Genomic DNA, 21,446 nt, shown 5'->3' on the forward strand with positions numbered 1-21,446 from the left:
TCCAGAGAATTCAGGTCTGGACTGCCCCATACCTTCGTAACGATGAAATGTGCCCAATTTCCTTACAGCCAGTTCTGAGTTGTTCGAGCTTTATACGCGGGAGCGGAGTCTATCTGGAAGATCTACTTTATCCCTTTGAATATTTTCATATTCAGCGGTTTAACCCCTTCCTCCGGTATTTTTTGATATACCAAGACTAACCTTTCTCACCAAAATAAACGTCGGTGAAACCGTATCGTCAATTGACTCCTACCCAGCAGTTGCGCTCGTTTGATGGTGTTTGTAGTGGACACGCCCCGATAGCTTCCTAGCTTCCATGAATGATCAAAGGTACATGCGGTTGTTATGTTTATTGAACGCTTCCTCAATTTTAAAAATTTTCTAATCCATGAAGAGAATATTGCGATACGCGCCGCTTTCGTACGACTGCAACAATTCCTTGGCTCTCACACGTCTGATCTCATTCAATTTGGTGGGTAATAAATGGTGTAACGCTTGTCTGGTCAGAATACTAAATCGTCATGTAAAATGCGCGACATCGTCCACACCTAAGGTAGGGCATCTCAATCTGGGGCATGACTACTGAACCCCATTAGCACCTGCACGCGCGATTCTTTGAATCCTATTAAGCTTACTTCTGTTGTATTTCTTGCTCAGCGCCAACTACCACACAATAGAACCATACGTTAGAATGGTACGAATCACAGCTACGGTACATTCAGAGAATTATTCCCGGCTGAAGGCCTCCTTTCTTTAAAAAGGTGCTTTTGCAGGCATAGAAGACTACACAGAACTTCTCAACCCTCACCTCTATGTTCAGTCTCCAATTTAACTTAGGATCTGGGATCACACCCAGATGCTATACATTGGAGGAAAATGTCAATCTTTGTCCATTTAGCCGAAACTCATATTCGGGTGCCCTTTTCTAGATGGTAAATAGTATTAGCTCCGTTTTGGTTGAATTTATAATAAGTTCGTATCTTGCCGCTCACACGCATACCGTTCCCAAAGCGTTCTTCGTAATTCCACTCATAACTGGAGGAAACATCCCTGACACTGTGGTGTGCGTGTACGCGCTTGATGAAGCAAAGAAGTACCGATAATTCCGAGAAAAGGGAGGATTTGAACTGCGTTCCCTGGCCGGCGATGGTAATTGCGGGCACACCGAAGCAGTGAAGCCGCTCTTTCAGAAGTGTCAGACCTCCACGTGAACCTATATATGATTGCAAGTGTGGCAAAATGCTGATAATGTTGTGACGGATTGTGTGAAAACGCCTAGTGGACCGTTAGAACGAGCCTACCTCTTTTCTCATATGTTTTGTGGTTTCACACTTCTGACCTACGATGTACTGTTTGGCCCAAGAATTATATTATTATATATTTTGCAGGGAGTAATCGATTCGTTGCCTAGATACCTGGGTGGTGTTACACGGCATGAAATAAGTCCTTCCTTAGCCAGAATATATACCCTTCATCCCTTTTCTGAAATCTCGCAATATATAGTATATTAGATTTTGAGCGGTAGATAAGAAACTCTCTCTGTCGTCCTTCTACAACTTCGAAATTGAGGGAAAATCAACGTTGGAAAATGGCTAGGAGGGCATCTTACTGAGGCAATGCCAAACGTATAGCTTCCACCTGATGCTTGGTAGTCTGAAATGCCTAGCCACCCTCTGGAAGCCACACAATCAGACGAAAATCTTTGGTCTCAGGCCGTAACAGCGCTTATGATCCATTGATAGTGGTCGGCCTTGGCCAGAAAAGCGACGGTAAACCATTCTTTGGGGACCTCAGAGAGATTTCTAGCTGCAGGGTCGGAGAGCTGCTTTCCTTCGTGAATGCTACGGGCTGACTCTGAAGATCCGAGCCGGCTGGACTCTGCTTCCCTGCTCCCATAACAACAGTCACGGCCACTGATACCTACCTACCTACCCTTGACTTGATCCTTTTCGGATGCTTTCAGCGGTTGTCAGGGGTTCGAGGAATCTCACTGCGATCTCTCAACGTTGGGTACTAGACTGGCCTCATGGAGACGTTGAAAAAAACACTTGAGATGCCCCAAATGCTCAGACTCAGAAAAGTACGCGATCAGAACATCATCCAAATAAATGAAAGAAAAGTGCAGGTTTCGTACTACAGCATGGATGAATGAAGAGTATTAGGCGTGCAGATTGAGATTCTTCCTGATGATCTAAGCGAGGTTGTGAATCTGTTATGTAGATTCACTAGCAGTCCATAGTGGTACAGGAAGTCTGCGTCTAAGATGTAAGTATTGATATCCGCTATAATTAAGCGCCAAGAAAAAATTCGTTGAAGTCATAGACTTATATCTAGTTCTCTAGTGCCATACGTGAATTTGCTGCTGCGAATTTTAAGGCTTGCGGTGTTTGTCTATGATTCCGGTATGCAGAGAAAATCGAGAGTTCGATAAGGTAGTAACGCGGGTTCAAGGGGTCACCAATTGTCTTCGCTGAGAAATGCTTCCAAGACTCCACGGCCATTTGATGGCTCCCTAAACTTATGTTCAATGTGTGGGGCAGCGAATCAATGTCTAACGAGATATTATCTGTCCCATGCATAAAAAGGGAAATATCACGCAGTGCAACAATTATAGAGGTATCACGTTGCTGAGTACCATCTATAAGATATTCTCCGCTATCTTGCTAGGCCATACATTATTGGTCTATACCAAAGAGGCTTCTTTCCAAGCAAATCAGCAATTGATCAGATTTTTTCTCTGCGGCAAGCGATGGAAAAACTGTTGGAATATAACCATAAGTTGCACCATCTTTTCATGGATTTGAAAGCCACCTATGATATAGGAATCCGGAATCTCGACAAAATTGAAGACTGACAAGGCTGACCCTGAAGAATGTACTAGACCAGATAAAAGCAGAAGGATCACTTTCGAGACCATTCAACATCAAAAACGGTTTAAGACAAAAGGATTCCCTACTATGCATATTCTTTAACCTGGCCTTGGAAAAAGTGATTCGCGATGCTAATGTAAATACGAGAAGCACCATTCTCTTCAAGTTCACCCGAATGTTGGCCTATGCTGACGATATTGATATTATGAGAAGAACAACCCGAGCTGTACAATCAACCTTCATCCAGGCGGCGATGGGCACTCGATTATGGGCTGCACATTAATGAAAGCAAGGCGAAGTGTATGGTGGCAACGTCAGTACCAAAGAGTGAACAAACGACTACATTCAATCGTATTGGTCAAATGAGAACAATAAAGATAAGAGACTCCAATTTTGCGACCATTGATAATTTCCCCTATCTAGGGTTGAAGACCACAACCGATAACAGCTATAACGATGAAATCCGCGCACGGTTGTTGGCAGCTAACTCAGCCAATTTCAGCTTGCAAAAATTGTTCCGCTCGAAACGTCTTACCTTAGGGTCAAAACTCTTACTGTACAAGACTATGATCGTGCCAGTTCCCATGTATTCGTCGTAGACTTAGGTTCTTAGAGAAATTGCGAGCTCTTGTTCACGCTCGAGAGAAGGATCCTTCGACGAGTTTTTTGCCCTCCTATATGAGGATGGACGATTTCGTAGCTTACATAACGACGAAATGTATAAGCGATACCGTGGTCGTCTGGTTGTGGATAAATTCCGGCTTAATAGGTTGTGGTGGGCGGGTCATTTAATCCGTATGGGTGAGGATGATCTAGCCAGGAAAGTCTATAAGAGCAAAATCTATGGTAGACATTGCCTCAGATGGAGTGGTGGCGTGACCCAGGACACCAGATAGCGTTTAGGGATATCGAATCGATGGAGCTCGGTGCAAAACCGGGATTTCTGAAGTTCGTAACTAAGGCGGGCCTAGACCGGATACCGGTTGTTACACCGTTGATGATGAATACCAAGTTATTGAAAGCAATGCTTGCATAGCTTCCATCTGCCTGAAACTACTTGTTATTTGTTTATTTCAATGTATTTGACTTATCAATATAACGGTCTCTGTTAGATCCGGAAAAAGTTTAGATTCTTCTGACTTGAATTTTTTCACCTAGATTGATCATTCGATCCACTATGCGCCGGGGGCTTCGAGGTAGCAAGACAGTGGTTGGTATTCGCTAGGTGCAGTTTGACGACAGTGGTTTCCAAGATGTCGCCTCGCTCCCACAGGGGCTTGTTTTTGTTTCCAGGACAGCAGCGCTACGGCTGGCACCGACTGCACTGCCCTCGGCGATTACTTCTTCTTCGCTAGATGCCAGCAGTTCGTCCTCCGATTATGTGCCTAGTATCACCACACTTCTTCCTCGATGGCGTGTTTTCTGTTTGTGTTGGTTGATTCCATGCCTTGGCCCCAAGAGGTAATCCGGAAAAAATGTCGACCATCGGCTACTCCGGCCACCAGGGTCTTACTTGAAACTGCAGGCGCCCAAGGTATCCAGAGTCCGCATACTAGAGATCAAGGTAGTTATGTATGCGTCAGCACACATAAATCACAAAAACAAAGAACACGTGCCTATATCTACTCCGCCAGATACTGAGACTTTAGACGTAAAGAAACAAGACACTATCTGGAAAGAATTTTCCGCATTTCTGGAAAAATGCAAGCAGCCAGACGCTTAGTCAGCATTTATGAATGCATAAATAGAAGAAATGCAACAACATCTCGGCCAGTTGCCGCGAATTACTCGCTATTCAATTTTGAAATATTTGAAATTATTGTGCGAAATAGACGTTTGAAAGAATAAACGAAAACTACATTATTTATTTTTTTGTCTCCGCTCGGAGCCCGGGACTTAATTAGCTCCCCATTGGACACCCTTCCCGCTCTCCCCCGGTGCTCTGATATCGCGGCGAGGAAGACGGGGTAGCAACCCAGCTCATTAAGCTAGCTGTGAATGTTCCATTAAAAGATAATAGTATAAAATTCATTTATTCCAATCTAGCCTAATTAAATAGAATATGTGCTATCTATGAATAAACAATAAACACATTGGAACTGAGCTTGAGCATGTGAACCAATATTGTAGCCTAGATTAGAAATTAGCTCTAAAGGTATAAATTACGTATCAATAAATGTAATATGAGCCACTCAGGTACTAGCGTCTTCTTTTGCTATTAATTCGGTAGTGACAGCGGTCGTCCGGGCCAATACCAAGTGGCCGAGGAGAACCTCCATATGGGGGTGTCGGGATATGCTGTACTTACTATGGTTTGCTGATCGTGATGCAGTAGACGAATACTCCAAAGGCCTAATTAGGGCTATCAGACCCGAATCTGCAGCGAGGCCTATCTGAAATGGCAATTGGTCACGAAACCTTACAGGGGTATACTGATACAATGGGAACCGGGATAACCCCTGAATTCACATGTCTCAGGAAAATTCCTGTTTCGTGTGCGTCCAGCGCGGTTATAGCGGTTCGTTCCCCAGTGGGAGTTTCATGGGGGTTATGGTTACGTTCAAGCGAGCAGAGGCCACCAGCATGAATAAACTGAGCCATGTATTCAGTATAGAATGGTACCGTTGTGCTTGACTCATTGGGGTTCTGATCATGGTCACAAAATCAATCCGTGTCTTAAGAAGATCCCGGAGTTAACTCAATTTGGCAGCTACTTACGTAAAACTACAGAGACATAACCCCCCAGATGCTGTTCCGCCTCTGCCAGTGCAGGGAGGATGCTCCCCGGGCTGTTGCTGTTTTAAACATGACCAGCAACAGTTCCCCGTCAATTGGATGAACAACTCCCAGTCCGGTGCTACACACTCTAGGCCCGTTCGAAGATGGTTTCCAACGAACACCGGGGAGGTGGCCTTTTCTCATCCCAGAGAGAATTCATTTGAAAAAACGAGTAGGACAACAGTTCTTGCAACGGCACGAATGAAAGAGAAGTTTATATCATTATCTATATACTTTATTTATATTTCAATCAATAAATAATCACAATTCAATCGAATCTTTCAACTAATCAATTGAACCACTAATTCTTTTATTCAACTAATCACGTTAGCTGGCGGTAAAAACTTTCTTGTGATATTAAGAAATTCTTTTAAAAAAGTTTGTAAATACGAAAAATATACAAAAATATTTATTTTTCACATTTGGGAAGATAGATCTCCCGAAAAAAATAATAAATGTGTTTATATGGGATGTGACCGAATGCTATATTTCTCTGAAATAAGTCATTCCTTTCGAGGGAGATCCGTTGCATAACACGTCGTAAACATCACAAAAAACGAAACTTATCTATTTTAACACTATCTTTTATATCAACTGTAGGAAAGGACTTTGTGCCGCATGTACAGATAATATCGCACGGGTCACATCGCTTAAAGAAATATGGTTATAGTCGTATAAATTACGATAAAACGTGTCTTAAAAAAGTGGTTAAAACTAGGATGTTGGGGACGAGGTAAAAATGAAAATCTCTTTTTGTTTTGTTCGTGGAGATGAGCGAAAACGAGAAAAACTCTATTTACAAAATTATGGTCTTTGTATTGCGGTTACGATATTTTTGATCTTCTGGTGGTTTTGAGTTTCGTTGAAATTGTTGTCCTGCTGGTGTTCCGTTCAATAGGGTTTGTGTTTTCGGGAGTTCTTATTGAACTCTTGTGCGATAAATTCGATATTATGAGTTTGAAAATTGATGAATTGAGAGGTGAAGCGTTGAGAGTGTTTTATGGCGTTGCAAATTGCGAGCGAAAAAGTGCATGCAAGTGAAATTTTTCTCAATTGCACTTAATTGTTCGAAACTGATGAGGTGGAAGGCTTGGTCTCAGGATATTGTGGCGAACTTCCAAACAACTCCTCGTACGAAGGCGGCGCTGCAAGGGAATGGAGAAAAGACAAATAATAATTTGCTGTTATCCAGTACTAGAAATAATGAGTTTAAAGTTGCTACTCTTAGAATACTTACGTAAGTCACTCGTCCCGAAATGATAGGAACGTGATGAAGTTGATGGCAAATTGGCGGGAGCGGAACCAGGCAAACTACTGAACGCAAATGAGTTTCGAAAACTGCTCCTATTCGATGAGTTCGTCGCCGTCGGACTATTTGAATATGAACTACTTCCCGAAGTGCCCGGCAGTACGGAAAATCGTGGGCTGGGTAGTTCGGAAAAATGAGGGCAAGGCAGCTCCGAAAATTGGCGTGGGCTGGGCGAGGAATGATCCATGCTGGACAGTGAATTCACTGATGAATTTGGACTAGGAAATAAAGTTATCCAGCCGACAACAGCGTTTGGATTATGTGGGGCTTGTGGAACAGTGGGTGCAGTGTTTTCATGGGATCGAACTTCGAATGGAAGCGCCAGTGTCATGTTCTTATATAATCCAGGAAGAATGGCGTCGATGTGACACTCATAAGCAATGGATATAATGTTACTACAGGTAATATCACTCGGTTGGCATAGTGGCATTTGAAGTTCATGCTCAAAGGTACGACTTGACTTCTTCTGTATGCCTCCCGTTTCCTTTTTGAAAATTTTTATAACTTCTTCACGTTTCACTTGTGGCAGTGGCTGTTGGCTGATATATGAAACCAACTGTCTTATGGAGAATTTCAATTTGTCTACATGAGTATTACTACAATTGTCAACAGTGACGCGAAGTGTAAGTTTATTGCCGCGCACCACACAAACTCTAGGCAATTCTGCCACTAAAGTAACTGGTCCACCTCCGAATATTCCAATATTGCGTGTTAACTGACGAAGAAGAGGTCTTTCGCTCAATGTCGGCGAAAGAGGCTGTGACTTAATTACGGTAATTGGTATTGCATATTTATCGTTGAAATTCCACGCTTTCTCCACGATAAACTCCATTTTGTATTTGATTGAACCATAATTGCCCTTGAATGTCGACGGTAAATTTCTTTCTAGAGTGTAGCTAAATTCATACGTATGAGTTCCTACATCCAGTTCGATAGGACGACCAGATTTTGAGCCTACTATATATGACTTATTGGAAAGGTAATCTTCCTTGCTGGAGTACACAAGTGATGAAGATTGACCCTTTTCTCGTGGTGCTTGATCAGATTCCCGCTGAAGAAATTCACACCAACTGCATTTTCCGTAGCCGTAGATTTTGAAGTAAATACCTGAAAGAAAATGAATTTGTATTATATTAGTCTGCCACGACAGGTTTAGGTAAGAGGAGGATACAGATGTTCTACAATAAAACAAGATTATAAATTAAGTGGATTTGACCCCTTGGTAACAAAAAGCCTAAGTATCTGTTACCTTTTTCGTCCATTGGAATTTTCAGTCACTTTGGAACAAGTCCGATAGTCATCTTGAGATGCATTGATTTGCCTCGGTATTTCCAGTGGCGATTAAAACAATCCAATTTGATTTCTTGTGATTAAAAACGGAAGATTGAAAGGACTCGCAAGCTGAATGAAATGACGTTAATCGTCAGCAAAAAAGATAGCGCGATGGTTACCACAGCATTAAAAAGTAGTGGCCTATTATCCAAAAGTATCGGGAATTTATAACTAAAACCAAAAAGACTTAACTTTCAGGCAAATTTATTTTATACCCTTTATGGTGGTGGATGTTATTCCCTCTAAAACAAAACACGTGCGTCAGCGTTTCTTCCACTCCTTCCACCTCTTCAATTGTTCATCATCGTGGATGAAAAGTCGACCATTGACGTCCATTACAGGACTATCGACCTTCCGTCCATCGATTCGCTTCCACAATTCCACAGTCAGCCAGTCATAAAACAACTCTTCGGGACGTGGCCAACGACTTGTCTAGCGCCTGAGAAAAGTGCATTTTTGATAAATGCTCATTGATATTCTCAGGCGCGTTACTCAGTAAATCTGCCCCTCGATCAGCAAGATAGCTGGATCGAACAAGCGGTCGATATTGAACTTAGGGGGTCGCAGTTCCCCAACCCTGCGAGAAGTGACAAACGCAACACGCAGGCGAACGTAAACAACCATCTAATGGTGATCCCTTTCGCGGCCGACATCAGCCCCTCTCTTGTTACGCACAACCAGAAGACAACTCCTAAATTTACTGCTGATCACCAAGTGGTCGATCTGAGTGTTCGTACGGTGTCGGTCAGTTGAAACCCAACTGACTTTATGGCAGGCTCTGTACTCGAACAATGTGCCACCAAAGGGGAGGCGACGAAGTTGCAGAAATCCACGAACCTCCCACCATAACTGTTACGGCCGCCAAGACGGTGTCTCCCCATCATATGCTCGAGCAAGTTGTTTTCAGATCCCACCTTGGCATTCAGATAACTCGTCACTATCACAAGGTCACCTTTAGGAAGCTTTTCCTTAACCGCGATTAATTGTTCGCAGAAAGCATCCTTCTCCACTACTTCGAAAGTGTCCGTTGGTGCGTAGCATTGTACAATTGTGCTGCTCCTTAACCTGAACCGAAATCTTGCAGTTAGAATTGTGTCAGAAACCGGCTTCCTGGTCATGAGAGCGCGCTTTGCCTTACTTATCTTTTCTTACTTCGCTCAAGACCAGAATGTCCAGTTTATATCGCTGGAATTCCAAGTTTGAGAAAGCGAGCATTCTGACGACCTTCGCTACCGTTGCCGAAGGGCGTGCGCACATTCGAGCAACCAATCATAGTCCGTCTTTGATAGACAAAGGTCGTTGCCGCAAGGTTAGTCCTTATCCGATACGTTTCGGTAGCAATAAAGTTTCAAAATTTGCGCCTCTTACGACAAGCAGAGAAGGCTTTAAGTGTATTCTTAAGACTTAACAAAGAAGGCCTCAACGAGATGGCGCATTCTGTATTTCGGCTTGCCTTCGAAGCGCCACTCAGACGATTGTTGACTTTTCCCTATGTCAAACCCGTAGACCCACATTGCAGTAATTATTCGTTTCATGAAATTCGGGTCATTATTCATTTCAGAAAATTATGTCCTCAACAACCATCTTTCGATGTTTTCCACGAAATTCAGGTCTTTTGGGACGAGTTGGAATGTGGCATGTTTCCCCCGCAAAATTTCCACAACAATGTGAGTGGTGTTTGGTGTGTATGGGTGTCTGCAATAAGACAAATCCTCTATTAGCAACAGCCACCACAGCCCAATCCTAATCTCATCCACCTCTCAGCTCAGAATCCTTTAAAGCACGCAGTTTACTCAAAAACAATGCTTCACATATAAATAAAGAGTATAACTTCATCCTACAGTCTGAAGTGCGGCAAGTCACGTTTCATATTAAAAGCAACTCTAGGAAGCCAAAAGGCTAGTGGAACCCGTCTCTAAAAACTTTTTTGGACGAAAAGCAGTGTTGCTGCATATCTTTTCGTGCCACATCAAATCCAAGGAGATTTAGCTTATCCAAAAAAGCTTCAGAGGAATGAGAACAAAAAGTTCAGGAAGTGAAACGTCAGCGTTGGAACGCCAAAATTGAGAAACTTAGTCACACCTCAAATCTTTCAAAATTCTGGACCTTCATCAACTCATCGTAGGAAACAACTAAAATTCTAATGGAATCACGAATAAAACATCAAATTTGATCTGCTAAGAGCTCAATACCATCCACCGTCACGAATGCCTTCGTCTGAACTAATATGGCTGGTGTACCCCAACCTTTTTAAATTGCAGATCTGATGAAAATATTTTCCAAACAGATTTCCTCATCCACTCCAGGGTTGGATGGTATCATCTGTGGCATGCTGCGTACCCTGAATGAATTTGCTCAAACACAGCAGTTAGAGGCGATAAATTATCTACGGATGCAGAAATCGATGCAAAAGTTCTTCGCCAGCATTTTCCCACGAATTTGACCCAAGCATTGGTTCTCCACGCTAGAAGTCAATTCAGAAACCACCAAATTGGTTAACCGCTTTGCCACTAAGCACAACAAGGTCTTCCTGGCCAGGATGGCCTCAACCACGGACGCTGCGATGCATATGGAGTTGAATTCAATGACATCATCTCTCATCGCAGCAAACTCTAACAATTTCACTCCCCCTCCAAAGAACAGAAATGTCTGGCTGACCTTTTTAATGGCATGAAATACGATAATATAATTAAACTAGCATTTTTCATGGAATACTCAAACGCTAATATCTAATACAACACAGCATACATCAGTTTCTTCAACCATAACTTGGAAACAACTTTTTGGACACAAACAAAAGCGAAACAACATCGCCTTGCACTTACTCAGCTACTAAATCCATCTGATACCATACAAGGCCTAAATGTAATCACAAGGTCCACAAAAGGATATGCACACATCAACCAAAATGACCGTTCTACGTGATCGAGAAAGTCACCTAGACGCTGCGAGCCACCCTAAATTCAAACAGGCAAACACGCTCTACTATTGAACGGACATTTTTAAAGTCTCTATACCGCTTGCATAGACTCCCCAAAGGTTTTTTGCAACATTTTCAATGCATTAGCACACGTTCGTTAGCAACACAAAATTTCAAACAAACTCTTTGTTCAACAAAATTCACATCAAAATGCGACAAAAGATAAAAACTTGACTGAGTTGATCGCACATGAACGTCAGCAGAAAAGCATGGTTTCACGAAGAATGCCAGGCAGCCATCGATAAGAAAAACGCTGCATATAAACAATAACAGAAGCGGCCCAAAAAGCCAAACGGGACATGTGCCTAGAATTAAAACATAGCGCTGACAAAATCTGCAGAAAGAACCAACGCAAGCATATAAAAGACGATATCTGTAGATTGAACAATAACTTTAAGAGACAATTTAAGATTCGTTTACAATTTGACGAAGAGAATAACAGCAGAATTCCAGCACAGAATCATATTTTACAAAGGTGCAACGGGGAATCTTATAGGAGACATAAATGGTTGCTGTTCAGCCCATCAAGTACGGTGCCTAGGTCGGCAAAAATAGCGCCTCCCAGATATACGAATTGATCAACGCCTGCAATGTTCCAACCATTAATGTAGATAGGAAGAGTGTAATGACTCACCAGACTATGGTTTTTTCTGCAGGAGCAGCGATGAATAGTTTTGCGAAGAGATCGTCAAGCACAACAATTTTACTCCATTTAAGTGCGTTGATGGCCGAGATGAGTTCCCTCTTATTTAAAGGAGCAGCCCCTATCTGCATGTTACGGTGACTAGCCATTTGATTCCCAAGAGGCGGATCTTCACTGGATATCGTACGGTTGAGAACCGTGAAGTGTTCCTTGTACCTCTTCACTTGCTCGTTATCGTGAGAGGAGTCGAACACAGCTCTCCAACCTTGCGAGCAACATCCGACGCCGACGCAATCGAAGGCAAGCGATTATTAGATGATGATTACATTTCGAGGCCGTATCAGTATCACTCATTATAAGCACATTCAGAAGATAACTCCTACCCACTGCTGATCGCAAGGTGGTCAATTTAGTTGCTCAAACGGTGTTGGTCAGTCGAAACCCAACTGACTCAATGTACCACACATAACGGGGTGATGGAAGCTGCAGAAATCTATCGTTATGGTCGCGAGAACCGTATTTTTCCATCATATGTCCGAGAAGGAAATTGTCACAGACTACCTAGATAATCAGATTACCCATTACAATCGCAATGTAACCTATAGGTACCCTGGTTCTCCGAAAAACAATAGTCCCCATACATGTGAATAGAGGGTGCAAAATCATATCGTATGGGTAGTGTCTAATTCAGATAGATTTATCTGTACATTAAACCAGCCGTATTTAATATACGTACTATATATGTACATATGTATGCTTTTGTGCACGAAGTAAATTGGAAATATGGGTACAATCAATTTATATACATGCATATATATGTTTTTTTTTTGTGCGTACACGGAGGTGGAAAATCTTAGAAAGACACGTCCGCCGCAGCTCCGACGCCCGAACGGCGGAACTACAGCGGGCGCGTGTGGGATTCACACCCACTAAAAACCACCCCCGGCCTCTCCAGCCCCAGCCCCGCGGGACCACCATTGAGGTATTACTTCGCGGGGTAGGTTTGCTCTTAGGCACCCATCCTTCTCCTATTTGCAGCTTTCCTCCTTCTTTGTTCCTTCAGCAACTCCTCCTGCATTTGGATGATTGCGGAGCCAACCGCAAGCCACTTCTCCTCGGACTCCAGCATCTCAGTAACCAAGCTCTCCGGGGTCCCGCTCCTGTCCAACACCTGGTTTAAGCTCCTTCTCTCCAGCGCAAATCGTGGGCAGTGAAACATTACATGCTCTGGATCCTCCGGTATGCCATCGCATCTGGGACAGTTCGGAGAATCATCCAATCCAAAACGGTGCAGATACTGCCTGTAACATGTAGAATGAGCCTGTGCGTCCATCGACCTTTCGTAGACTCGTCCCATCTGCGTTGCCAGAGATCAAGCGACTCTGACCTTGCCGCAATTCTACGCTGTGCATGCCCCTCCATACGTCTTGCATTGTACAGGACACTCATTTCTTTGGCCAGAATGTCGACCGGGATCATGCCTGCCACCACCAATACTGCCTCATCTGATGTGGTTCTAAAAGCACTGCGAACCCTTAAAGCCATCCGCCGGTAAACCGAGTTCACCTGCTTCCGTCTCTGAGAGTTTGCAAGCGTCTCTGCCCACACAGGCGCCGAGTAGAGCAGGATGGAGCGCACCACTCCGGCTAGCACCAACCTCCGGCAATGTTTCGGTCTACCAATATTTGGCAACATTTTTGCAAGTGCCGTGGTGGCACTGGCTGCCTTTTGGCATGCATACTCTAGGTGTTCCCTAAAACTCAATTTGGTGTCAATTATTACCCCCAGGTATTTGATAGCCGGCTTTGATACGACCGTATGTCCACCGACCTCCACTTTCACAGTGTTATTTTTCCTGCGGTTCGTTATTAAGACCGCTTCCGTTTTCGCGTCCGCCACGGTCAGCCCGGCCTTTTCTAGCCAGGACTTAACCGCTCTCACTGTTTCCGTTACGTAAACCTCCACATCTCCTGGGTGTTTTGCTGCAACAACCACAGCTAGGTCATCAGCAAAGCCGACAATCGTAGTCCCCTCTGGGACGGGAAGAGCAAGCACCCCATTATACATGATATTCCACAACAGGGGACCAAGTACCGATCCCTGTGGTACCCCGGCTGTGACAATGTATTCTTTGGGGCCCTCATCCGTCCCGTACCAGAGAGTCCTCTCTGAGAGGTAGTTTTCCACCAAATTCGCTAAGTATCCGGGGACACCTATGTCAGCCAACGCCCGTTTAATTCGCACAGCAGCCGCCAGAAATCAGTGCACCTTTTGCCAGGTTTACCACCATGCCAATTGCGTCCACCGTAGAGTGGGCGCGTCGGAAACCAAACTGGCGTTCCGATAAACCATTGCTGGCTTCGACGATGGGCAGGAGTCTGTTGTAGATGACTCTCTCCATCATCTTCCCCATTGTATCCAACAGGCAGATAGGACGATACGACGCTGGGTTTCAAGGTGGCTTGCCAGGCTTCGGAAGCAACACCAACTTTTGCTTTTTCCACTGGGCAGGGAATATTCCTACTTTTAGGCACGCCTCGAAGGTGTTGGATGCATATATATGTAGAGTATTCGGAAATAGATAGTTTCTTTGTTTAAGGTGCTGATAATATCTTGCAGTTTGGAAAAATATGAAGGATTATGTTGGATTTGCAGCTATATACGGATAGAAAAATGTACTTTGAAGTTTCTTAGATAGGATGAATACAAAACCTTTATACCCGAAGCGCGAGCTTCCGGTATTCCGACTTGTTTCTATCTGCTATAGGTTAAGTTCACATTTGCTAATAATATTAAACCCCGAGTGTGAAGCGTATGAGGTTAGCTAGCTATCAATATAGTGCTTTACACCAAATGATTTATTTAAATAGCTTTCTAAAAATAGAAGGCATTGGAATTTTTAACTATGTGCACACGGAATTGTCATGCATTTTTTGCTCCTCACATTTTCTTCAGCCTTTGTCCCGTTCACAAGCGGGGTCGGCTCGTCGTGATTGGTTTCGCCATTTTATTTTATCATGTCTGATCTGGACGTAATCGCGAGGCTTTTAAGGTTCAATCCGGCGTATCAAGCCACTGGTGTTTCGGCCGGCCTTTTGGTTGCTTACCATCGACTTCGATGTGCTGGTCAATATTGGCAAGTGAATTCTCGTTAGTGAGAATTGCGTGACCATACCATCGAAGACGCATATTTTAATTGTCTTTAATGACGAGCAAATTAAGTAACGCAGGCTGTAGCGCAAATGTTTGACAAATTTCAAAAATATTTGAATTCTTTTGGGCAACGGAGATGTTTTCGCAACGCGTTGTGTATGGGCATATTGCACTTCGTTGCGGGGGTGCTCCCTCTTCAAATTCGATAAAAACTCGCGGTGCCCATAACACCTAAAATGTTATGACCCCTCAAAGTGGGGTTTCTTTTATAGAATTATGACCAAGTTGAATTTTCAAGCCTATCCTGTGAGGAGGGCAGAATCGGAAAGATCTGTAGAAGAAAGAGGAAGGTTATCTTTTTCTAATCCGATTAAAGATTTGCACTGTCAACAACTCTTTAAACGATAGGGTTTAATTTGCAGCCCTGATTCCCGAAGTGGTAAATGAGGTTCTCTCTATCAAATCTACCCCTAATGGGGAGGTATTTTGATATCCTCATGGGAAAGTTAAGTTTGCTGACCATAGAACCGGGAAGTGAGAGAGTAAAGAGGATATATAGAAGGAAAAAAAGGGTCCCGCCATACCACTTCTGTTAAAGTTAGTAGTTTTTGTATCATAAATAAGCTGGTAAGGTAATTGTCGTCTCAATGTGCAAGGGGATGTCCTCAGCCTCCACTAACTCCTCACCTCCTCCGGGGATGGGGTTGAAAAATCTCCAAAAATATTGGGTTGGGAAAAAAGAAATGTCGTATTTTGTCAATAGTTGGCGACACTTAAACATATCTTATGTTGTACTTATCGCATCGGGTCATACTATACGGCGATTTGAAGACGACAATCTGTGCTACAAGTGTCGCTTTGACAGTGTTGTGATCGTACGTTTCAGTCTCAAGTTATAGCGTGTCAAAGATGGAGTCCACCAAGCAAGAAATTCGTCATATTTTACGTTTTTACTACCTGAGAGGTAAAAATGCAACGAAGGCGGCCGAAAAAGTTTGTGAAGTTTATGGGCCCGATACTGTAACGATTCGCACCGTACGCGTTGGTTCGATCGATTTCGTTCTGGTGTAGTGGATATCGAAGATACACCCCGTACTGGTAGGCCAATCGTCGTACAAACCGATCAAATTGTCGAAATCATCCAAGTAGACCGGCATGTGGACATTCGCTCGATTGGCCAGGAACTAGGTATAGACCATAAAACCGTTTGGAACCATTTGCAAAAGATTGGATTCCAAAAAAGCTGGTTGCTTGGGTGCCACGCGAGTTGACACAAAAAAAATTTTTTAGGACCGAATCAACGCCTGCGATGTACTGCTGAAACGGAAAGAATTCGACCCATTTTTGAAGCGGATGGTGACTGGTGATGAAAAGTGAATTACGGACGACAACCTCGAGCGAAAAAGATCGTGGTCGAACCGCGGCGAGCCGGCCCACACCATCGCCAAGCCTGGATTGACGGCCAGGAAGGTTTTGTTGTGTGTTTGGTTGGATTGGAAGGGAATCATCACTATGAGCTGCTCAACTATGGCCAGATCCTCAATTCGGTCCTCTACTGTGAGCAACTCGATTGACCAGAAGCGGCCAGAATTGGTCAATAGGAATGGTGCTGTGTTCTACCAGGACAACGCTCGGTTTCACACATCTTTGATGGCCCGCCAGAAGCTACGGGAGCTCGGATGGGATGCCCTATCGCACCCACCGTATAGTCCAGACCTGGCGCCAAGTGATTACCATATATTTCGGTCCATGCAAAACGTTCTTGGTGCTACTAAGTTGGCCTTGCAAATAACGGGTGGGGGGGGGGGGGTGGTGGTGGTCATAAGAGGGGGATAATGGAGTTACCTTCTAAATGGCAAAAAGTTTGCGAACAAAACGGCGCACATTTGACTTAAATCGGATAATTCTAAGTATGTTAAATAAGGCGTTAAAATCCGATCACAAATACGACATCGCTTTTTCCCCAACCCAATATTTTGGTCCACCCTCAAACAATTTTTCAAAAATTAGCCTGCGGTTGCACGTAATAATACAGGGTGCGGCAGCATAACTTCCTTTTTTAAAATGCGCGCCACTCAGTTAGTTTATGTCATAGCACAGCGCTAGTGGTCTCGTTCAAGAGGGGATACTGTAAAGTTTTGTCCCGACACGGTTCAGTCGCCATCATGCGTTGGAATAGTGAGGAGCGTGCCTTTGCCGTTGAGGTTTACTTTTCAAGCGGATGTTCGGTTATTACAACACAACGTGCATTTCGGAATCGCTTTAATTTAGCCCCGTTGGCTCTCGTCCCAGACGGCAAACCAATTGTTACATGGGTCACTACATTCAGACAAACTGCAAGTGCGACAAAAGGAAGAACTGGACTCCCTCGGCCCGTTAGATCACCTGAGAACATTGAAGCAGTGAGAGCGTCAATGTTGCGATCGCCACGGCATTCTGCGCGCAAACACGCATCTGCCCTTGGACTATCCGATCGTTCTGTGAGAAGAATTCTTCGTGGTGATCTTCATTTTCATCCCTATAAGATGGCGATAGTGCAGGAACTTTCAGAACGTGACTTCAATTCTCGGATGAACGCGTGTGAGCTTCTTCTTGATGTCGTTCCCGAGGGTGCTATTGTTTTTTTTAGCGATGAAGCCCATTTTCATTTGTGTGGGTCGGCTAACAAACAAAACATGCGCTACTGGGCTGACACCAACCCTCGAGAATTGCATCAAAAGCCTTTGCATTCACCCAAAGTCACAGTGTGGTGTGCAATTTTCTCAGCTGGAATTATTGGTCCCTGGTTTTTGAGGAAAATGAGGTTACAGTGACAGTGAATTCGGACCGGTATGTAAACATGCTAAAGAATTTTTTTTCCCAACGGCTAGAAAATTTGGATTTGGGGGACACTTGGTTCCAACAAGACGGTGCAATAGCACACACTTCAAGAGCATCGATGGCTGTTTTGAGGCAACACTTTCCAGAGCGCCTTATCTCAATTAGAGGCGATTTGGAATGGCCGGCACGCTCTCCCGATCTGTCCCCTTGTGATTTTTTTCTATGGGGTTTTTTGAAATCCCGTGTTTATGTGAACCGTCCAAGAACCCTACAAGATTTGAAAACCAACATCCAAGAAGAAATTGCCAACATAACACCTGCTATGCTAACAAGAGTCATGACAAACGCCAGAAATCGGTTTACGCAATGTATGGAGAATGGGGGACGTCACCTAACAGATTTGATCTTCAAAACAATGTAAATAAAAACTTTAGACATGTACCTACATTATAAAAAATAAATAAATATTTTGCGATGCATACAATAGTTTTCATTGAGTTTTGAAAAAAGAAAGTTATGCTGCCGCACCCTGTATAATAATTATACAGATAAATGCAATTGCAATTGCAACGTTGCGGAATTTATTTGAGAGTGTATGGGCTTGATTAGAATAGAAATGTATTCCCGCCAACTTTTTCCGTATCACTTCTACAATGAACAGGATCGCCTTGAGTACATGTACATCCAATAATGACCCCCAGCTGAATACCCTCGAGATAACCCTTCTACTATGAAACCTACTTTATTTGAGTCACGAAAGGTAAGAAAGGGTTATTCCTTTGAATTTCTTTGTTCAGCATATACGCATTGCAACTTGAAAATTATGGGAAGGGGCTGAGTACGTGGCAAAGTTTACAATTTCTTGGGTTATTTGTTATTGTCGATAACTACCACTTTCCGTTAATGCACATTCGAAACCTGAAACTTCACTTTCCCGGGATCTCCGCAAGTTTTATTTGCGATTGATTTATCCCTCCGAGCGACTCACCACGGAATCCATTAGTTTCAGTGATCTCGTGCCACTTCGGATACCTTTTTCCATCAGTCGCCTATTGCGAGCAATAAACAGATGTGAAAAGCGATCAAATTGAAATCATCTGTCTATGCCTTCATAGATTTCCCGGTGCGGATAAAGTAGACCAAAGTGAAGAACATCTGCTGGCGCGGTAAATAGCATTTGAACATATGATACTGCCGCCCCTGCGTAGACCCTGTCCGTCCCGATATCAATGTAATCACCGTTCAGAACACAATGGAACAAGAGAGTTTTTCAATGTTCAAAGAAGAAAAACATTTCCCATTCAGGAAAAACGATAAACTGCTTTCCCTGCAAGGCGTCTTTGTTTTTATGCTTTCTGAGGGACTATCAAATGTGATTAAATTTGCAAGGTAAGAGGATTAGCAAGGACAGTTTTCTGCGAAAACACCTTTTCAGGTAGAGGATAATGTTTGGTGTTTCGAAGTAAGCAGGATATTTTCGAGAAGTATCAAAAATTCAAAGTGAAATCACTTAATGTGTAAATTTAAAGATAGATTTCGGACAAAGCTTCCAATGACTCATTTGTACTCGAGTGAATGATAACCCAAATGTACTCCAAGAACTGATGCTGTCATCAAAATCAGGGAACAAAGCATAAACAAATTTGAGGCTCGAATGGTCGAAGTAACTTGCATGTACGTGCGCATAGCGTGTGGCTTTTGTTGGCCTGAGCGCTTACGATCCAAAGAAAAGAAATCCAATCGAAAGTCAACACAATTTAATGGCGTTCTGGCTCCAAGTCGCAATTAAAGCAACACGGTCAATCTGCTGGAGAACCTAATGACTCTCGAGGCCAACCCGGCGACACAGTCAACGACTTGCAATCTGAGGAATCGCGGAAGATTCAATAAAAAACTATATGAATATGCCGGGCAAGTGTAAACATCTCTGGAGATCGCTGGTTCTGCCGTCACCCATAAGCAAGCGATTCGCCGAGCTGTCGTGCTTTTATTTCAAAGAATATCGTGGCATTTTGCTGGTATAGCGAGCACACTTGTTGCCAGTTCGAATGCAAGGCAGACGTGATCGATGCTCTGACAATCTACGATTGAGTGACCGAAATAGAGTGGATTGGCCTGATAATGTCGAATTAATCCTAATATTAACCAATGAAGTGGCCAACCCAATTCCAATCAGTCTTGATACGTCGTCTGCCTGCAGTGTTATCGCCCTAAAAATAGTAACTGCACATACTCCGAGATAATTTTGGTAGAATCAGCACCGTCGGAACTGTGTGGTCAATTACGTTTGAGTTTGTCGATGCTAGCAATTAGGAGGCTCCCAGTTCGAACAAGCGTCGACGAATTAACCTTTGACTCGGAGCGCCTTTGGTGATCTATCATCGTCTCCTGAGCCGGCAGCAATTAGCGTGTGGAAGCGAACGGCCTTGTTAGTGAAAAAGAACCAGCAAAGCGCTGTCGTCTCACGCTCCCCTTTCAGACAAGTCCGTACAATTTTGCGGACCTGAGATAGGTGTGAGCTTGCCAATCGAGCTACAACGGTTCGGGCGATATACTTGTTTGCGAAATGTTTAGAAATTAGCGAACGATGACGGGGGGATTGCATCACGGTGCGGAACTTTGTCGCGAAGCTACCAGCGAGCAAGCGGTGACTCCAAGCACGCCGAAGAACAAAACAAAACAATTTAAAAATAAACAAGAAGTTAACTCTTGGATATTGGTCAAGCGAAAGAATTTAGTGCGGAAATCGCACGACGGTGATACGAATTTAAGCATTTTTTCCCGGGAAAGAAGACTCCCTAAACTCCGCCCACTACAGGTTCGGTGGCTTGGTGTCTTTCACTGGCTTCAAGGAGTTTTATTTGACTTACCCCGGATTTTCGTCTTCTTCGTCAGAACAATGGAGAGCTGCCCTTTGATTTCCTGTCCCGCGTAGTATGCATTCTCCGGACTATCCAACTTTATTTTGCACTTTTCGCTGTCCATTTTTGTCACTCCGCGAACGAATTGTGCTAGGCAACTAAATGAAACTCGTGCATCGATTGCACTCTATCTTATTTTAATCCACTACTGTCTTTCTAGCCGAAAGCCTTCACCGGAACTGCATTTGTTCGCGTTAAACGAAAATAAATAACGAGAAAAAGGAGGAAATCGGGCCGCACTCATAACACCTCCATACTACCGAGATCAGCTGTCATCACGTACTGACAGTGATTTCGATGTCAACGAAATTAAGGGTAGCCAGAGGATGTTGAATTATATGTTGACATATCAAGTTGCTATCGTGAATTGATGTTTCCGTCGAAACATGGCGCGTCTATTGAACCGAAAAACGACAATTTAAATTTTTTTCTTTATATCAGGAATGAAAATTCTCCTGGTTATTCTAAATTCAGCGAAGAGGCTTTCTTAAGAAAAGCAACACTACATAAATGTATAATAATAATAATAATAATGCCCGACATCTCCACCAAACACCGCCGTAGCCAGCCCCAAGCCCGGTTGTGAAAGGAAGAGGGATGGATAGCTCCAGTTTGAATGGCTGTACGCCACCGCAGTGGA

At 43.6% G+C, this 21,446-nt stretch overlaps 1 protein-coding gene across 1 annotated transcript; it reads right to left on the reverse strand.

The window, feature by feature from the left end:
• Nucleotides 1–5,867: 5,867 nt before the first annotated feature.
• Nucleotides 5,868–21,079, reverse strand: LOC119659900 (arrestin domain-containing protein 3-like). The gene is made up of 3 exons (XM_038068224.1): nucleotides 20,756–21,079; nucleotides 6,886–8,064; nucleotides 5,868–6,793 (listed from the first exon to the last, which is right to left on the reverse strand). The coding sequence occupies exons 1-3, from the start codon at nucleotides 20,868–20,870 to the stop codon at nucleotides 6,708–6,710; spliced, it is 1,380 nt and encodes a 459-aa protein (XP_037924152.1). The 5' UTR covers nucleotides 20,871–21,079; the 3' UTR covers nucleotides 5,868–6,707.
• Nucleotides 21,080–21,446: the final 367 nt, after the last annotated feature.

Source organism: Hermetia illucens, chromosome 6, assembly GCF_905115235.1.
Source record: "Hermetia illucens chromosome 6, iHerIll2.2.curated.20191125, whole genome shotgun sequence".
In the NCBI taxonomy this organism is placed as follows: Eukaryota; Metazoa; Arthropoda; class Insecta; order Diptera; family Stratiomyidae; genus Hermetia; species Hermetia illucens.